We start from the raw sequence: 21,139 nt of genomic DNA, 5'->3' as shown, positions 1-21,139 counted from the left end.
GTATGAAGTGCACAGGTGAAGTGTGCATATTTTGCTTTGTGTCCACTTTGTATTGTTGTCAGTCATCAGGCAAGAGGCATATTGAAATAACAAGCTGTTCGTTTTTAAGGATCTGATGTTCAGGTCACTGGAGGAGAGCGAAGGGGAGATATTTGGTTATTTCTTCAACCACAGAAACAGGCAGCGCCATTAGGCCATGATGGCTGTAGCTATTTCTCTTAAAAATAACAAAACCCACAGTAAAATTATCCTTGAACTACATTGAATAAAAGGGAAAAACGAGTTAATGAGCCCCTGAACACTTTAGGACCTGGCTAACTTTATGAGTTCTTTGATATTGTCTAAGCCAATATTTTTTTTTTTTTAAATTTAAAGCTTCTTGATCATTCTGGTAATATAGATATATGTGTGTGTATATATATATATATATTCTTTATAGGCATTGTTGTGAAAATTGGGTTTAATTCATATATTGTTTGAATGTTCTTTTGAAAATGAAGTAGAGGCTCAGCTGAATGATGAACTGTAAAGTAGAAAGAATGAAACTCCAGCAATATGTTAAAGAATTCCTGATTTCTATTCCACCAAGAGATCTTGATTTCAGTAGTTTAGCCTGAGTAAAGCTTTGTTGAGATTCAGACTCTCATCCTTCTAAAAGCAGTCTCTCCTGAGAGGCATTTTAAGATCTGTGGAGAACAATTGCAAGGAGGAGTGAGATCCTGATCCAAAACTCACTGAAATCAAAGGAGATGTTTCCATTATTCAAAAGAACATTAAAGAGTGATATACAGAAAAATACCTGGAATTATTCCATCAGCCTTCACAGGAAAACATTCAGTTCTCACATTATTGTTGATGGCAGCCATCATGCTTACAGTTCCAAGAACAACAGCTCTTATTCTTAGCGCAGCATTAGAACAAGAAACACCCACATCTTCCCATATCTTTTTTTCTTAAAGATACTCTTGTGAACTATCACTTTAAATTATTCTGCACAGATTTTTAAATCTAAATAAGTGTCTGTAATTCGTGATCTATTCATTGCAGGAAAGAGCTTTGAAATCTGCTGTGGTTTTATCAAAACTTGTGAAAATGAGATGAATATTTGTCTTAATTTACTCTTTATGGACAAAAAGGAAATCGTAACCTTCTTACAGAATGCTTTTAAGAAATACAGTGTAAAAAATGATACCTTTACTAATAATCTGCATTTTAGAGCAATGCAAACAGAACTCTATTTGATGTGTCAACACCATATATAATTTTCATCTGTGCTGCATTCTGTAGGACATTTTGGCGCAGGCATGACTGATTTTTTTTCCTTCTAAATGAATGCCTTTTAAGTGATCTACCCAGATGTTTGGCTTTAAATAATGTAGTTTAGTGATGGAATTGGTCAGCTGCTCAGACATTTGGTCAGTTTTTCTCTTCCTCCTTCTCCCATAGCTAAACTTTTATTCTTTTAAAGCTACATGACTGCATGACTCAGATTGAATTGCTTTCTTATGCCTGTTTTGATTTTGGAGGGTCTTGATTTTCAAGAAAGCCAAGAAATAATGTGCTCTCTGGTAACCTCATATCCTTTCAGTTTCTCAAACCAGGTATCTAGAAGCACAGATTCTGTGCTTAATTCTGGCTCTTCTGCAGTTGAAAGATTGTTTTCATTGCAAAATTATACTGATTCAGATATGTATGTCTCAGGAAACTGACTAATGTTCAGTTTAAGATGTTACTTTTCCAGCTGTCTGTCCATGCCCCTAGCAACACTTAGCATTCTCCAGCAGAGGCAGCAGAATGGGAATTGCTCAGTTCAGGGTACAAACTTAATCTGCTGCTGAGTCTTCTCTACTGGAGTTGTATGTCTACAAGTAGTTTAAATTACTGCTCCACAGAAGGAATGGCCCTATGCATCTTATTGGAACATTTGCTCTGAATCTTGGTGGTATTAAATGTTGTGATTGTTCACTGTTTCGTTGCTAGCCTGGATGTTGGAAGTCCACAATAGGTATGATATATACAATATGTAGATCATAATACAATGGACTACCTGCCTCATCTTTTCACATAAAAGACCTTTCTTCTTATCTCATGTTCATTGACTGGAAGAAGTGAGGCTTGGAAAAACGATGATATGTATGTGGAATTGAAATTCCAATCCCCATTGCATCATGCCACAGGTTTCCAACCTCTTTATTCTCTCTGACTTCCAAGAGGAATTGTAAAGAACTTACCTTTGTATCTACTCTTACCTTGCAGCTCCAGAAACAGTTGTCTGAGCTGGATGAGGATGATTTGTGCTATGAATTTCGTCGAGAACGTTTCACTGTCCATCGCACTCATTTGTATTTTTTACATTATGAATACGAGCCTGCTTTGGACAATACTGATGTAACACTGGTGGCTCAGCTTTCAATGGACAGGTAAGGAAAACCTTATTTGGAAGCATGAGACAATCTTTTCTGACAGCGCTTTATGTGGCTTTAGAGAGATTTAAAAAAAAAAAAAAAACACCAAAAAAACAGGAACAGTTACACTGTAAGATCTTCAGAAGGAGTAGCACATGTAGGCATCATGTGCACCCAGACTAGAGTTGTATAGTTCAAATAAGAGTACAAACAGAGCTCATGAGGGCTTAAATACTGGAGCTGCAGGAGTTGTTACTTGTCAGAGTTGCCAGGCATTATTAGTTTTAGAGTTTCACAATAACTTAGTAATAACAGGAGATGTTTGTGACGGACTTAAGCAAGCAGTGGTAGCTGATCTAAGGTTTTACACACAGCATTTCCTCATCAGGCAATCTTAGTTTGTTTTCATTGGTGTTTTTGATGCAGAAAATTTCAGTTAGTGACTTGATTTCCTTATAGGAATGATAATGAAACATTTGAGTTTCAAACTGGGCAGTTTAAAGTAAAATATTTTTAGGTTTACTGTGAAATGAAAAATGGCCTTTCGATAGGAGTCGCTGCAGTTCTGTACAAATTTTCAAAATAGTATCTGTAATTCAATGCTTTCCAACTTTCAGTCCTGATGTGAAGTGGAATTTACCTGGGATTTAATTTGGGGGGGAAAATAAGTCCATTTCATGGCAAGCTCCATTTTCAACTTTATGATTCCCACCGTAGTCACGTTTCAGAAGCTCTGACAATTCAGTCTGGATCAGCCAGCTCATTGATACTTTGAATTGTCAGTCTCCTTTTTCTTCCTGCTTCTCGGTTCAAATCTGTTCTAAACTTTATATTTGCTGCTATAGGGGGGGGGGTTATAAAGTGATGGAAAAACTCCTGGCTTATATGCATGCAACTACTATTTCACTTGGTGAAGCGTGGGCAACATGCTGTAAGACCCATGAATATGACCACTGCTACACTAGTGGAAGGTCAACACTATTCCAGGAGGGTCAAAGAAATTCATATCAACAAAATATTTGCAGCCGGTTTTAAAAATAAACATGACGGATGAGGGCTGTTCTGTTTCAGCGGTGCCTCAGCACATTGTATTATGATGTGCATCGGTGTCTGTTCTATTGATTTTTAATTGAGGAAACATTTCATAAGTGTTCAGAAACCTCTGAGTACAAAACTAAAGAAATAAATTAAACCAGACCCTGAGCGAGTGCCACAATAAATTAGTAGAAGCTGGTCTGTGCACATGGTATATTTTCCCCCCAGAATTTAATTCAAAAGAATGAGCTGGGGCTTGGTGCTGATTCACTGGCACTGATGCAAAGTATGAGCATCTGTTTCTCTTTCTGGATCCTCACTGGGGCACATGTTTTTATTGATAGACAGAACCACACATTTTTATTCAGGAAGAACAGCCCTCTTGATACTGTGCAGGAGAAATCTTTCCTACTTCTTTGGTGTGTTGCTATAAATTATTGATTTGAGCTGGAAATACTCTCTTTCAGCTAAAATCAATAAATAATATCATACCAAAGAGCTGTTTAGCTGCTTTGTTGTCTTTCACATCTTTCAGTTACTGCTTTATTTTTCGTACCTTCTTTAGACCACTTTTATTAAACTCCTCCGGCACAGCTGTAGACGTTTAAGAATAGTGTCTCAGATGTAAGATGGCATATACATAAACAATGTGCTATATGCCACACTCTTGCTCAGTTCTTTCAGATGATCAGCCGACGTGAGGAAAGGCAGAAAAGCAACTCCCCGTGTCTCCAGTTCTCATCCAGGAGTGTTGTGACAGGCTTCTGTTTGTGCTATAGGCTTGAGGAGTGGAAGGCAGTGGAGTAGCTTAGGAGCTAACATTAATGTCAGTAGATGGAGGCTTTGAAAGAGAATTCATTTAGTGTTGTCATTGTTGGTTAATTGTCACTTTTGTACTGACCTGACAAGATTGGTCATAGAATGGCTTGTTCCCATCACTGGCTTCATATGCAGCTTTCAAGTGCTTGGCTGGGCAGCCTTGCTATAAGGCATGGAATGTATCTAGGAATCTGTGATCAGAGTGGGAGTTAAAAAATGTGAGATGAGGATGTGAGCAAGAACGACAAAATTAGCATTAGAGGTTGTGGTCAAAATGACTTGTAAATTGGCTGAAAATGTTAAAGAGGAAGAAGGAAAACAAAGAATCTCACAAAACATTTGATTCCCAGTGAAATGCTCTTGACTGAAGCAGACCTTAAAAAACTTACCAACTAAATGATGACCTCATTTATAACACAATGTAAGAATTTGTTTTCTCTAGAGAACGCATTCCTCGGGACACATCGCAACAAAGAAATAACTTGGTGAGCTTAGAAACTTATATTTCTTTTATGGTCAAAAGAGACAAATTTAACAACCTACAGAGTGCAGGTTATGGGGCATCACTCAGCAGTCCCTGTATCAAGCTCGTGGAAGTGGAGCCTGTCAGTGAGAACGGCATAGCAAAATGGAGTGTTCTGAAGGGCACTAAGCTGTCCAGCTTGAAATTTATACCAGCAAAACCCAGTTTCCATTTAACTATTGTGGAAAGCTTTGCAGGCATCATCAGGTGTGCCATTTAAATAAGTTATGTATGCCATTTGTCCACTGCTTAGAGTCCTTGAAAGGTGTTTCGCTGCATTTCTTTCTGGGCAATTATTTAATTTATAAAAGGTTCCCAAGATCTGAATGCTGATGAAATGGATCCTTCTGATTAAATGTTCTCTATAATGTTGGAGAAAGGCAAAAAATGTATTTTTCTATGTATTTGTTACTAGCACAATCTAAAGCCTAAAGACTTCATATACCTTTAGATCCTCTTTATTGATCTGTGTTTCTAATTCAGCTGTATGTTTCAGGCTGATAATAACCTTTGTTTCAATAATAGATAAAAAGAAAATAATGTACCACATGTAGACTGTAAAAATATCACATATCTAAGACAAAATGATTATATCGTTGTGGATGTCATCAGAAAAGCAGGAAAAAGCTATTAATGTTAAATCAGAATTTGTGTTTGCTGGTATGTCGTTCCTTTCTGCTGCAGTGCTTATTGCGATAGTAGCAGGGGGAAATTATTTTCTCTGATTACAATGAAGCAGAAAACTTTTCTTATATACTGTGTAAATATTAATAGGAAAAGTCTAGTAATGTGGATTTGAAACGTAGGAAAGATTATCATGTTGCATAGTCTACTCTTCTTAATTTTTAATAGAACATTGGCTAGACTGCATAGGTTCATTTCCCTTTATATTAACTCAGGAGCCTTTGTAATCAGTTATTGATGTATTTTTGGGTGGCAAGCCTGTATCTCAAGGCAATTTTGTTTAAACTGCACAAAGTGGTAAATCTATTTTGACCAGAATGGTTATGATTCACTTTATATATGGAGTCCTTTGTTGATGTTTTCTTCAATAATATTGTAGGTACTAGGAGTTTTAAAAAATATACACCAATACAAACTGTCTTAAAAATCATTTCATGGAATTTGAGGAGGTATTGCTAAAAATATATGTGAATTAATACTTTAAATGATATTTTTGTTTAAAGTCTCTGTTTGTTATTCCATGACAGTGCTATTTCTCCCCTTCCTTCTCTCCTTGCTTCCTACTCAGAGTAAACACCATCGCTATTGACGTTGCATCTATTTGCCCTTCCCTGTCAGTGAATTTTTTTCCAGTCAGTGCAAATATTCATGGAAATCAGTATTCCCTTGATTTACCATTCTTAAGAGCTTTTAGGATCTTACTAACTGTCTTAAAAATAGTTTGGGGAGGTTTCCATAAACAAAGAGGTGAAATGATTTCTGAGTCCGTAGATGTTTGTCCTTCTCAAGGTTTTTGAAGTGCAGTATATTAGGGTATGACAAAATCTTGACTCAAAATGTGAATTGGGCACCAGGCACTGTTCTGCATACATGCCTTGCGGATGTTTCTATCTGAGCTAAGGCCATATTTGTCTCACCATTGTACGCAGTGGAGACACAGGCATATCTAGGGCACAGTCCATCTGTCCAGAAGGAGACGTAGACTTAGATAAGATGAATTGTGCTGCAGAAATATTTATTGCTTTCCACAGGATATAAAGTGACCCCAATCTGTCTCACTTAGATAGAGATAGCTGTATTTGATGAGATGAAAAAGAGTCCCAGGCAGGGAGACAGCCTTTTCTTATTCTCACCCTTCCTCTTTCAGGCTCCAGATGCTTGAAGCCATCTGCAAACACTGGGAAGGTCCAATCAGCCTGGCACTCTACCTTTCTGATGCAGAAGCCCAGCAATTTCTGCGTTATGCCCAGGGCTCCGAGGTACTCATGAGCCGCCACAATGTCGGCTACCACATTGTGTACAAGGAGGGCCAGTTCTACCCAGTGAACCTTCTGAGGAATGTGGCCATGAAGCACATCAGCACACCGTACATGTTTCTGTCAGACATTGACTTCTTGCCCATGTATGGACTCTACGAGTACCTCAGGTAAATGGAAAGGATGGCCTTCCACTGCCACACACTTTTTCTATCCTTGTTATTCCACTATGCAATTTGAGCAGATCTGAAAAAGGCAGCCTGTAGATGTTTAAAGTGTGACAATGCCCAGCAAAGCAAAATATCTTTTAGGGTAGAGAAAGAGGATGCAACTGGAAGTGATACAATGTAGCTACAAAAAGAAAAGACTAGGGTCTAGTGTGAGCCCCGTTAGCCACCAGAATCACTCCCTTAGTGCAGCAGAAGAATCAGTTTAAAAATTGAACTGGACTAAGGATCATTAAATGTACAATAGCATCCAGTGTTAGCAGAGATGTGAGCTAGGCAGTTTCCTCAAGCATCCCAAGTTTATAGTGTCAGTGACAGAAAAAAACATGCAAAACATGGAGTTGTTCCCCTTGTGACACACTCTTTATCCAGTTCTGTAGCTTGAAACCACAGTGAAGGTCTAACCACCTCAGGAATATGACTGTAATGCCAGCACCTATTGAGGCAAAATAATTAGCATAAAGAAACTGGGAAGAGTAACCTCAGTATGTACTGTATGATAATAAATGTGAGCAAGTTGGGCTGAGCAAACTGCAGACCTCTGATCCATTGACAGAGCTATTGTTAATAAAGACCCTTTTCCCCTACAGAGTCTGGTCATCTGAGGCCAAAGCATAGAGCAAGGAGGACACCCTGTGGCCAGACAGGAGGATTTCAGTTCCGTAGTCCTTAACCAGTTTTGCTTTCCATCTCTCTCTGAGTTTGCTTAAACTTGGCCACAGTGCTACAGTGAGGGTGTGTCTGTAGGTGAGCTCTATCAATGCATAGGCCTGGGGTGCCGGGGCATAAAGGGAAATCTATCTTCCTTTGTGGTAAACTTACAGAGCAATTCCTTTGTTTCAGTATAGCAGCTATTGACAGTGGTATGTAGTACCAGAAATACAACTTGTCCCTTCTTGATGCTTCCCAGTGCACCAGTGGAAGCCAACACTGAAAGGGAGAGGGGACAAAATGGCATACCACAATGTACTATACATTACAGCCATAGAAACAGTTCTCATATGGTGACTGTATTACAGGACTAAATGCACAGTGATGCCACACATTGGTGTTCAGAAGGAGATGGATTGGTACTGACCATTGTTACAGCTGAGATCTTACATTGCTCTGCAAGTCCTTAGTGAAGCCTACACCACCTTAACCGTGCACCTCTGTTGCTTGGGAATATTAAAATTGCCTGTCTGCTACTGCCAGCTATTTAAAAGGGAACTGGATTTGTGTGTGTGTGTGGACTAGAGTCTTTTGTTGCTTTTTCAATAATGATTTTTCTCAGTAACATAGCAGGGAGATGCAATGAGATTATTTTAAATATGGCTGTGTTGTATCTTTCCACATTGATTGTTCCTGCTATCTCTGCAGGTAGTTGATCAGTGCCGTCAGTCTGAATGGCAGCAGCTGTTTGTTAGAGAGCTGTCACAGGTTTCCATCTTCGCTTCCTCAGAGAGGACAGCCATAAGCAAATGGAGGTAGAGGTGTTTCAGACACTGCTTTGAACAGGATGTGCCAGACAAGTCCCTCTCACTTGCAGACTTGTGGAGTCCCATCTATTGTGTCTCTGCAGAGTATATATTCTCAGAGAAAAAGGAATTTGAAAAAACATTTTCAACCTACTTTGAAGGTTGTATGTGAATGATTACAGTTTTGAAGAAGCTGGTTACCAGTCCCTCTAGGTGTCTGTTGGTAACACTTAGATTTGTGCTAATTGAGCTTTTTCACATCTACTAAGTAAGGTCATTTCAATGCTTTTAATCTCCATCAAAACCCCTTTTTGTCTTGTCTTACTCTGCTAGAAAACAGAGAAGGGAAGAAATGTATCATTTAAAGATTTCCTGTTCACAGAGCTCGGACGTTTTTGTGGTCTTTGCTGAGTAGAAGTCTTTTGTCACTTTCAGTCATTAGTTACTGAGGTCATCTTGTCATTTCTCCAGAGCTAGAGGCTTTTTCTGGTTGCAACAAGTAAGGTGGCTGGGTCATCCTAAAGGCTCATCTGACATAAAATAACTATATAACAGGCAGCTTCTTTATGGTATCTATAGTTGTCACAGCTAGCACTAAAGTTCTTTGCTGACACATTTGTATCAAATATGCTCTTTTCTTCCAGGGGCACATAGCATTAAGTGAGAGCTCACATCCAAACTCGGTCCACAGGTTACAAACCTGTCCCTTGCAAACAAACGGAGTAGTATTTCTGGTTGATCTTTAGTATCTCAGAAGGAATCCCACTTTGTCTTGTGCCTGTTAATTTTTGTTTGTTGGGCGCCTTTGTTGGTTGCTTTTGTAGAGAGGATGAAAATCCTGGACTGACAATTCTTCAGTTCTTATAACAAGCGCCATGACTGCTTTGTCCATTGATCTTGAGCTAATCACACAGAATCCTAATGGTGGAAAATAATTTGAATTAATGAACTTTTTCCGGAATTCAGGGCAAACATTTGTGTCTGAACTTCCCTATACTCCAGAAATGGGAACGATACTATTTATGTGCCCTCTTGAGGATTAAAACTATTTGTTAATGTTTGGAAAGGACTGTGGAGATGCTAAGATTGAACTCAATGCTCTTCATTCAGCCTCTGAGGAGCCCTTATGATTTAAAGTTTGTTTCTTCCATCCTTTACAAAAAACAGGGTTGATAGGTAAATTAAAAACGTAACCCAGCCCTCAGTGTGTCAGAATGACATACATCGGGTCTGAACACAAAGGTGCCTGGGAAATGGTTTCCTGGACAACACCAGCAAAAGAGAAACCACTTCATGAAATCTTGTCTCCTTGTTTTAAGGTCTGGGGAAAAGCACAGATAGAGAAAAATGGCTGCAGGATTGATATTACTGAATCCAACAGCCCTCGCAAGTATAGTGAAGGAATTAAACAGTTTTCCCACTGCTGGTTTGTAAAATAATCGTACGTATTCCTCACATTATATTCTATGTAATTTGTAACAGTTAACAGTGGAAATCTTATATTCCAAGTATCACAAAACCAGTCAGCCAGCAAATGGTTGACTCTGCTTGAAACAGGAAAAAAGGCACCACACAAAAAAGGAAAACCAGATTTGCTTTCAATAGGAAGAGGTTAGATTTTCAGCTGGCGGTTCCAGGAGCAGGCCACCACTTACAGATGTCAGAAGGAAATGGAAAATGTTTTCTTCTCTACCAAAACCTCCATATCCTCATCATAATTAACATGCTCTCTCTTGTCTTTTGTCACTCAGATTCCACACCTGGTTATCAGCACTGATTCTTTCCTCACCTGATGTCACTCCTTTGTATTACATAGTCCGCATCCAAAACAGGCCGTTGCTCTCAGAGATCAGTGCTGCTGTCTCAGCTCCCAGCTCACTTTTGGTGAACCCGTCCCCTTTGGCCTTAGCACTGTGTACCTCAGGTTCTCACATATCTCATGGATATATTTTTGCAAAGATTATCACATTGTGGTATTTCACTCTTTCACCTCTCCTTTGTCTGTGTTTGATTGCATCTACTACAAGTATCTTGTTTTCAGACTTCTGCATCTCTCCTCTTACCTTTCTTTTTGTAGTCACTTTGGACTGTGCCAGTGATTTCAGCCTCGTGTATCAGTTTGTTCACTCTGCCCTTGGTTTTATTTGTAACACTACTGTCATCTGTTGTTTCCAACAAGAGATCTAAGGCCCAGTTCAGCCACTGACACCAGTACTAAATTTGCAGATGCCAAGAGAAGGGAGCATTCAGAACAAATATCCACATCATTTTAGTGTTTGTATCCCATATCTTAGAAAATGAGTCACGCTCAGCTCTGGTTGCAATGCCGTTTGCTCTGTCTGACAGCCTCTGCTGTTGCCCCTGCTTGATACCTATGTCTGCTTTAGCTTTGTTCAACTTCAGGTTGTGAACTTTGGTGGGCAGGATTGTCTCCTACTCCTTGAGCAGTGCCAAGCACAGCTGGGACCTTGATTTTTGCATGGGGCTTCAGAGCTCTCCATCAGAGACAGCAGCAGCCATAAATGGAAGCTGCTCTTTCCTTGCAGAGCCCAAAGGAAGAGCATCACTGCAAACATTATCTGTATCTTCCTCAAACTGAATCCTCAAAGCTGCACCGCTCAAGGCTGACAGATTGCAGAGTCCAGAAAGCCTGAGATGTTGTCAGAGTAACTGTGTTAGCGTGCCCTGCTTGCAGAGAAGGTGTGAAGGGGAAGAAACATTAAAAGCATCATAAAGACCAGGTGCTGGCACTGCTCAGTGATTCTGGAAGGTCATGGAGGCTGATTGTGAAGGAGTCATCTATTTACATGCAGGTATCTTAGCCATTAGTGATGGTAAGGGAGAAGGCAGTGAGGAAAGTAAAGAAAAGTTATGATAAGACATTGTTAAAATCCTTCAGTTATGAAAAGTTCAGTGGAATGTGGCAGAGATTCTTTAAACAATGCAAACTGTACAGTAGGGCTCTCAGAACAGATTTCTTTTTATAGAACAGACCCATAGGGCAGTATGAATTCTCTAAAATTCAGATTTTATTAAATAGCCCATCTCTTTTCCTTTTTATCTGATGGCAGTAGAAATAAATTCTAGGTATTCTGGGCCTAGGAAATTGTTTTGTTTGGTTTTCCTGGTATTATGACAGTGATCCAAATTCTTTCATCTTGTAAGGCTGTAGAGAATTTCTTGCTTGTCAACATTGTCCTTGATTGCTTGTTGCAGTAACATAAAAGTCAGGACAGTGAATCCTGTTAAGAGGAACTGACTATGACAGGAAAAGAGAAGCATATTTCTCTTATGAAATATAAAGATAATGAAAGGAAAATCGAGACAGAGTTATTTCTAAAGACAAGCATGCTAAGATTCAGTTGGGGAATAGAAAAGTAACTTATCTTTCTTCTTCTTTAGGCTTTAGTTTGTTAGGGAAGAATTGATGGAATACCTCTGGCAGGCTGTGTGTATGTTTGCCAAAATGTTGCTCTCCTGCTGCAATAGTCCAAAGGCCTCTTTTGTACAAAATGCAGTATGCGTGTGTGTGTGCACGTGTGTGTACACCCACTGAAACAGTCTCCACACTTCACAATTTGAAGGAAAAGAACGCAGAAAGTGATGCATCTCAGAGCACCCAATGCAAAACACTTCTCATAGCTCAAATGAGCTTTGAGCTCAACACAGTCTTGGGCATCGTGATAGAATGGCTTAGAGTGGAGGGGACCAATCTAAGCCCACCCAGTTCCAAATCCCCTGCTGTGGGGTTGCCCATGGATTGCCAGCCACTAGATCAGGTTTCCCTGAGCCCCATCCAACATGACCTTGAATGCCTCCAGGGATGGGGCACCCACAGCCTCTCTGGGCAGCTTGTGCCAGTACCTGACTGCTTTCTCAGTAACAAACTCCTAACATTTAACCTAAACTTATCCTCCTTTAGTCTAAAGCCATTGCTCCTTGTCCTCTTGTTATCAGACTATGTATAAAATCAACTTCCCTCCTTTTAACAAGCTCCCTTCAAGTATCAGAAGGTCTCAGTGAAGTCTCTCCAGGACCTTTTCTTCCCCACAATAAACAAACCCAACTCTCTCAACTGTTCTTTGTAGGAGAACACAATGAACAATCATCAACAAACACTTCTGCTGATTTACCATGTCCTTCTGGCTTGAGTAGAACAAAGACTGACCTTTATGGCAACCAGTATTCTTGAGAGCAGATATCTTTTCCATAGGAGAGGAACAAACAGTGTACTCATAGTAAAGAACATTTGCAGTATCAAACTGCCTGTTCTCTTTATTTTGAAATGCCAAATAATTTTCTCAGTTTAACGTTTTCCTGCTTGTATTTGTTGTTTCTCTTTGCTAGGAAGTCAGTCACCCAGCTAGACCTGGCTAACACCAAGAAAGCTCTGATCATACCTGCTTTTGAGACCCTACGCTACCGCCTCTCCTTCCCTAAGTCAAAAGCAGAGCTGCTATCTATGTTGGACATGGGAACCCTCTTCACATTCAGGTAATGGAAAACACTATCATTGAATCTTTGTTCATTACCTCTAAAGATTCTTTGCATGTTCTGTGAATATTTGGTTTTTCTTTTTTCTGTCAGCTATCTAGCTACATTAAGAAACATATTGGATTTTTTTCCCTTTCCATAGAGGAGCGTTGAACAGCCGTATGTGGACATATTCCATCTGTAAGCTCAGCATTTTATCTAGTATTATACTCCTCTACTGAAAGATGTTAAATTGAATTTGTTTTATTTTCATCATTTTTTATTGCTCTATGAAATCAGGCGCAACCAGTACACTCATGTGCATGTAATTTGCTTCTTGGCTGCCAAATACTATCTGGATAGCAGTGTCCCTCATGTGACCAAAAATAATTTCTCTCTGCTCATCGGTTCACTTCCTCACTGACTGATTGGAAAAACAAATACAGGCTTGCCATGTGCTCTTATGAAGTATGAAATAGCTGCTTAAATAGCTGTAGTTTCACAATGCGGAGGTAAAAGTCAACTTTGACTAGAGTTGAGAAGTGAAGAAATCTAAATTTGGACTTCCTCTCCGAAACAGACTCCTTTTGTGGCTGTGAACAACTCACTTCTATTATCTGCCAGACTCTTCAGTTTTAAAATACAGCTACCAGGGGTTAACTGTCTCATGGGTGTGTGGTAAGGTCTGATTAGCAGACAATTGTAAAGGATCATAGTGATGGCAAGAGTACAATATGGCCTTAAGATACTGCACAGAGAGGGGGCTTAGCAAACCTGTGTTCTTGTCCCAGCTCCACTACTGCCCCGCTGAGAGGTGATACATGAATCAGTTCTCTTTCTTACATCTTTGTTCTCTGTCTCTGAAATGCAGGTAACAATGTTCACCTCTCCTTTACACAGTATTTCAAGATCTAGAGATAAGAACTATGAAAACACTAAGTATTATCCATGGCCAGCAAAGCTCTTTATCACCTCTCCCATCCTTTCCTTACCTTAGAGCGTTCCTTGCAGTTCTTCCATTCATTGCATTATGCACATCTCTCATTGCAGCAGCCACCCTTCTTTCATGTTGCTTTATGCAGATGTTAGAGCAAACAGCCTGTGTGAGCCTGGAACACCCAATTCGGACCCTCCATCTACAAGTGATTTGAAATAGAAGCTCAAGATGACTGAGATATTAGGGAGTCATGACTCTCCCTTGAAAATTACATGAGGGTAATGACAAATGAAGCATTTTTCTCTCTCCTATGGCTCTTTAACATTAGAAGATATGCAAAATGACAGTATATTTGTTGACAGAAAATTTTGTTTCTCCTGTAATTGAAAGAAAAATTCCTTCCAGTGGAAAGTAACATTCTCAGGATTTACAGTTGCTACATTCCACCAGCAGCCAAATTTTCAGCCTGTGCAGCAGTGGTCTTCCACTACAGATTTCATTGTCAAGCTGTACAGCATGTTGGCATGCTAGATACGCAGCCAGATTTGCAGGTCCTTTCTCAAGTCTCACACAAAAATTTCTTTAACATTAGTGGGAGTTTTGACAGGACAAGGTTTAATAAGAAGTGAAGGACGTGAGTTCTGTAGCTGGTTTACATATTAATGTAGGACACATTTTACAGATGCTTCCCTAGTATACTTTTGCTGAAATCTATCAACAGCCATAAAGCAGCTGTGATCTGGACTGAGAATTTCCACATCCACCTTCAAGGTGCTTTAATAATGCTGCAATTCAAGGCTGAGCAGGTGGGAGGGAGCTGGGGAGGACTGCTGTGACAGTGATTGCTGAGAGTGCCTGCAGCATCCCAGTCCCTCACACCATACTATAGATTACGATCTTTCCTTGGCTGAAATTGCTTTTGTCACCTCTTTTCCAAATGGTGACCTTTTCTACCTCTGGGCAGCTAAGAAATACAAGACAGCTCTCAATTACATCCCCCAGTCAGCACCAAAAGAAAAAGGAAGATGTGAGCATCAGTGGATGACTGGGTGTGCTGGGTGGAAACCCTCTGCAGCAGTGGGCTGCTTTGTCGTGGATTGCTGGTTTTGTGTGCAGGTGCTGGCAGTGACTATGCCTCACAAGGATGTGCCTGCCTTGTTGTTGGGTGGGAGCTGATGAACCACAAGTGTACCGCCTAACAGCTTCCAGGCTCAAGGAAAGCCACAGCTGGTAGGAGGTGCATCACATTGAGAAAGCATAACCTACAACAATTGATTGCATCCACCATCTCTGGTCAGCCTGTGCCAGTGCCTCACCACCCTCTGCATAAAGAATTTCTTCCTGATATCTAACTTAGGTATCCCTTCTTTTATTTAAATCCTTATCCCCTTATCCTGTCCTAAAAAGTCAGTCTCCCTGCTACTTATAAGCTCCCTTCAAATACAGGAAGGTGAAGCCTCACCAATTCTGAGTACAGGGGCAGGATGACTTTCCTAGTCCTTCTCACCACACAATTCCTGATACAAGCCAGGATGCACTGGCCTTCTTGGTCACCTGGGCACACTGCTGGCCATCAGTACATCAAGGTCCCTTTCCACTAGGCAGCTTTCCAGCCACTCCTCCCCAAGCCTGTAAGGTTGCCTGGGGTTGTTGTGACCAAAATGCAGGACCTGACACTTGGCCCTATTGAAACTCATGCAGTTAACCTTGGCCCATAGATACAGCCTATCCAGATCCCTCTGTAGTGCCTTTCTCCTCTCTGGCAAATCAACACTCCCAGCTTGGTGTCGTCTGCAAGCTTACTGAGGGTGCACTCAATCCCCTAATCAAGATGGTTAATAAAGATGTTAAATAGAAGCAGCTGCAGTACTGAGCCCTGGGGGATGCCACTCATGACTGGCTGCCAACTGGATTTAACTCCATTGACCACAGCCCTTTGGACCTGGCCATCCAGCCAGTGTTTCATCCAGTGGAGTGTACACCCATCCAGACCATGGGCAGCCAGCTCCATCACAAGGATGTTGTGGGGGACAGTGTCACTGGCTTTACTGAAGTCCACGTAGACCACATCGATAGCCTTACCCTCACCCACTAAGTGGGTCACCTTGTCACAAATGAAATCAGGTTTGTCAGGATCAACCTCCGCCTCTTCTTTGTCAGCCTCTTTCCTTCCATACACGTCAGTTGCTCTGAAGAGGCAAGTAGATCTCTGATATTATTTTCTCTGTTATGGTTTGGTCTGTTCCTTTCTTTTTGTTTTCTTTTGTTTTTCCAATCTCACTTCCCTATTTTCTCTTCATTGTCTGTTCCCTGCAATTTTAGTTTTCCCGCTGTTCCACTCTCTCCTCTCACAGAGGTTATACCTTAGCTAATGTGAATGCTTATATTACTATCCCCAGAAAGGGGCAAAAGTAAGTGATGTTTTTGTGGTTAGTGTCCTGTTCCCCCCACTGTGTTAATCAGCGAGAGAGCTTTACTAGAAGAACAACAGCATTTGCCTGACTCTCTGCAGGAATCTCTCAATTAACCAAAGTTTGCATGAGGCTTTGAAGATCCAAATCACTTTGTGAGTGTTTAGTAGTCATTATTATTATCATCATAATTAATTTCAAAATGCCAGAGGTAAGATGTTAGAAGATACAGCATCTTCCACAATTCCATATCATTTTAAGCTCTGCATTATGATTGCGTTTTTTTCCAGCCTAGATAGCTGCCCATTAGTGGCTGCATAGGTTACAATGTTATTTCCTGAAAGAGCCAAGTGAAGGAATGGGTTTTTTGGAGATGGTTCTGAAGGCCATTACAGACTGTAAGCTTCTTTTAAAGTCTGGCACTGTTTTCTAATAACCTCTGGTTAATTAATTCACTGTCAGTTGTTGCTGTTTTTTTTATTTTTAATACAGAAGAGCTTTCTTTCCTGATCCTCAAGGCAGATAGCTGAAAGTGATGCAATCTGTGTGTAAGTTAGAAATACAGCCTTCAGAGGACCATAAGTTCCTTGGGACACCATTGCTGTCCTAGTAATTCCATCCTCCTGCTCTGCCCCTGAAGAAGGAGTCAGTGAAGCTGAGCACTTCTCTGTTAGTGCAGTGGTAAGCCATATGAACACAGCCAAGGTGGCAATTCTTAGGTTTTGATTCCATCTCTCTGTTTTTAGCAATGGCTTGCAACATTGTGAGAATTTCTAGCTTGAGCCATTGCCTCAGGTCCCAATTCTGCAAATAGTTAAAGCTTAAATCTCTACACTTTGAGCACATGAGTCATCCTTGTGAATTTCATGTACCCTGTATTACAAACTGGCAGGATGTTTGTTTTGCCCCTTCTGTTACACATCTCGGAACACTGTAATACAGATGGCCTGCTATGCCTTTGTTTCATTATTTAATCTATGAGTCTGTAGAAAGAGCCTGTCTCATTGATTTTTGGAAAGGTGTAAGAAAAGTAAGTGGGCGAGAGAATCATTGACCCTGGGACTAATGGGGTGGATTCAAGCTGTGCTTGGAAGGAACTTGCTGCGCCCTAAACAAAGTTAATGAAGTATAAAAGGATCTTTTTCTGTAAATCAAATTGATTACCTTACTTGGGATCACATTGGCACTCCCTGCAATACAGAAAGTGCAGCAGAAAGCTCTTATGTGGTATTTTACTTATTAATTTAATTATGCTTTTTGCCTCCTACCATAGAAATAACAGTAATTAATAAAACAGAACATCTATCCGGAGCTGCAGGTGTCTCTCATACAAATTATAAAATTACATATAAAGCAGATCGTGAATGTCACTGTGGTATAGAAATAGCTCATTTTCAAGGCCTTAAGAGAGCTGCAGGATTTCACACTGATTTTAGAGCTCTGATACCACCACTTGGTTGCTAGGAACAAGAAGCAGCACTTTGCAGTGTAGATGAACTGTCTGTGTATTTTGTAATTGTTTCTCACATGAGCATTAGATAGTGTTTTCACACTACCCTTCACCAGCTAGATGTGTTTAAGCATTGAGCACATCGAGGCTGTGGGAAGTATGCTGGAAATAGTCCTGGAAATTGCCTCAGATATGTCCTGAAAATGACGATGTGAACTGTAAGCTAATGCCCTTATTTTTGAGCCTTTTATCTAACAAGTAATATTTTGTAGCCTCGCCAAGATGCATCCTATTTAATTGCTTCCCCCCATTCATGCCATTTATGTCTGCTTAAGGTATCACGTCTGGACAAAAGGGCATGCGCCAACCAACTTTGCCAAATGGCGAACAGCCACCACCCCCTACCGCGTGGAGTGGGAAGCAGACTTCGAGCCATACGTTGTTGTGAGGAAGGACTGCCCAGAGTATGACAGACGGTTTGTTGGATTTGGCTGGAACAAAGTAGCTCACATCATGGAGTTGGATGCACAGGTGAGGAGATGATGCCTGCATAACTCATTCAGGGTACTGAGGGTGGGCAGCAGGGTTGTTAAATGACATCCACCTTCTGCACTGCTGAAGTGCTCATCTGGCATCATTAACTGCTTAGTGAGGACTTTTTGAGCGGGGAATGCACAGTTCAATACTTGTCGAGCGTTAAAGAGAATTTCCACATCTAGTAGGTGGCAACCATGTCCGTGGCAGGGATATTGGAACTGGATGTTCTCTATGGTCCCTTCCAACCTAAGCCATTCTGTGATTCCTTAGTTCATTTGACAGTGCTGCATAAGCTGTTGTATTCAAGTAGCATGATGCCTTCTGCCCAGCACTTGCTACTAGACCCAACACCTACTGTGGAATCTGTAGACCTGACTGGAAGCTTCTCAGTTAAATAGAGGTTGATGAGTCCCAGCTGCTAAGAATTCAGAAGGCAATCCTAAATTGAATCCAAGGCAAGGACCTTCAATTTCTGGCCTGGATTTACAGCACATATCTACAAAGTCAAGGACTTCACATTTCTGGGGACTCTGACTATGTGACACACTCTAGAGGATCAAGGAATTTGATCCGAGGGCTACTTGCCTCTTGGATCTCTGGCTTGGGCTGGTGCTTCCAGGCAGAATACATAAGAATAAGGATGCAGAGAAACCTCGAAAGCCCCAGACTGTCACCAGAGCTCTCAGAGCTGCCAAAGTCCCTGCCACAGTCCCAGATTTTTAGGCTGGCAGTGGTTATGGCTCCACAGGAGATCTCCATGAAATGGCAGTTTGCGCTTCCCTGTTGTTCTTGGATGTGAAACTAACCAGTGTGTTAAACAGCAGGGTCTGGATCACAGCGTTTCCATTTATTAGGTGGGTTTTGTTTGTTTGTTTGTTTGAAGTTTGTTTTCAGTTCCAGGTTTTGAGCTAGTAGCATTTCATGTTAACTAAAAAACCACACTTTTGGCCAGCTATATTCCACTTTGCTAACTTCTGCTGTGACATCATGCACCTGAGATATGGCTTCTGTGCCCTGTTCTTACATGAAGCAGAGCAGCACAAGACATACAGCAAGTTACTGGGAGATTGTGTCTTTGGGGTGCAGGATACAGTGCAAGCAAGTATGTGGGTAGTACTTTCTACTTCTGTTGCAAAACTACATGATCACTTTGGGCTGCATGCTATTTGCCCCGTGTTTGCAAAAGGGCATTCACAACAAGTCCTTGCCTACTTATGCTGAGAAAAAAAAAAATGGCTACAGACTACATAAAAGATATTGCTTGTTATGTTATCATTAATAATAATTGCTCTGCCATCGCAGTTTAATTTTCCTGTGCAGTTTCCAAACAGTAATCAATTAACTATCAGTTGTGGAGAATGTCAGTGTGATGATTTATTTTTTGTTAATCTGAGTATCAAGGCTTGCATTCCCACTGGCAGCTCTCATTTGGCACTTGTGATTTAACTCTTGTTCAGAGACATTTGCTTAGCATACAGACTCAAATGTAAGAAATTGGAACATTTTTCAAAGTTGATCATAGTGCAGGTATTTTAAATGGCCACTGGGACAGAATTAAGTTGGGGAATTCTTTTTCTCACTCTTTCAGCCTTAAAAACACATTGAAAAGAAGTTTTGCTTTCATCTGTAATGACAAAGGTATTGGCCTGTTTTTCCACAAATTCACCCTGGAGGAGACATACTACTTTCCCCCGTGGCAGCTAGAAATACCAAATTCCCTGGGCTAGCCCAAAATATGCTGCACTACACGATTGTTCTGTTTTCCTTGCAATAAATTCAGATGTGTCCCTAGCTGGGGCTTATTTAGGCTTTTTCTTCAGGGAGCTTTGATCTCCCAGCCACTCCTGCTGCTGCGTGTTATGATCCATCTCCTGAATTCTGTCTCCTTCCATTGGCTGCTCCTTAAGGTAGGAGGAAGGAATTAGGATAAGTAGGGTGACTCTCCTTCCTTGAAAAGGGGGAACACTGCACCAGGCATTAATAAGGCTTTCCTTTGGCTTCAGCATTGGATCGAGTTGCTGCCAGCTATTTGGCTGGCTGTAGTATCAGCAGGCAAAACAGCTTCTCAATTGAATTATTTCCCAGCTCCCTGCAACTGCAGTGTCTGTCAGAAGGACTGTGGGAGACTCCTTACCAAGGGCCTTTGCCACTAACTATCCTTCAAAGCAGCACAACATGGAGATAATCTTTATTATTCTAGGGGCACACAGATGTCCACTGAGCTGGATGCTGTAAAAATACATAGATAATGACAGTCACCGTCTGAAGCATTTATAACGTGCAAGGTAGGGACAGAGGTTCCCACGAGCGCTTTCCTTTCTCAACAGGCATTTTCTTGTGGTAGGGATGGGCAATTAGGAAACCTTTGCCTGCTCTTCCAGTGACTGTGGAACTAGATTCTAACCATCATTTTCCATCCCAGCCCAGCATCTTTCAAAGGGGCTCATTAGCAGCAGACTAGTGTTTTTTTTTTTTTGGAATCTTTTATGTGCCTAAAGGCCTTTCAGGGATGGAACATTGCTGTGCTGAACAGTTTACACTGCAGAGCATAAATAGTCACTGACTTTCAGGATTATAGACTTGAGATGGAAACAGAATGAGATGCACAACAGAAAAGATTATATGAGGGGGATTTATCTTCCTCTGCAGATTCAGGCCGTGATGCTAAGGTCCTGCAGAGTTATTACGCAGTTTGTTGTTTATCGTCTCTCCTCATTCCATCATGGCAGCCTTTGTTTCTGTGTTTGATTTCCCATTAGTTCTAATTTCTTTCCAACTGAAAGAGTTCTGCCTGTGAACACCAGATTATTTTGCTCTTCCTCTGTGCTTGTCATCCCTAACAAGCTCAGTGGGGCCCATTCCCATATATGACAGATTGTCACTTGGCACAAGTATTTGCTGATTTAGTATTGCCTACCAGGGAAC

At 40.9% G+C, this 21,139-nt stretch overlaps 1 protein-coding gene across 4 annotated transcripts in view; it reads left to right on the top strand.

Annotated features, from left to right (window-relative positions):
- Positions 1 to 21,139, top strand: part of LARGE1 (LARGE xylosyl- and glucuronyltransferase 1) — a 278,743-nt gene that overhangs the window by 245,524 nt on the left and 12,080 nt on the right. For all 4 annotated transcript variants that reach the window (XM_015863617.3, XM_085539589.1, XM_085539582.1 and 1 more), the window contains 4 exons: positions 2,257 to 2,420; positions 6,614 to 6,892; positions 12,754 to 12,900; positions 18,013 to 18,208. In XM_015863617.3, coding sequence (XP_015719103.2) covers positions 2,257 to 2,420; positions 6,614 to 6,892; positions 12,754 to 12,900; positions 18,013 to 18,208 — 786 coding nt within the window. The remainder of the gene's footprint in view (positions 1 to 2,256; positions 2,421 to 6,613; positions 6,893 to 12,753; positions 12,901 to 18,012; positions 18,209 to 21,139) is intronic.

Source organism: Coturnix japonica, chromosome 1, assembly GCF_054131305.1.
Source record: "Coturnix japonica strain WE chromosome 1, WE-NBRP24, whole genome shotgun sequence".
NCBI classification, from domain to species: Eukaryota; Metazoa; Chordata; class Aves; order Galliformes; family Phasianidae; genus Coturnix; species Coturnix japonica.
The sequence above is the reverse complement of the archived record's forward strand: the minus strand, read 5'-3'. Positions and strand labels throughout refer to the sequence as shown.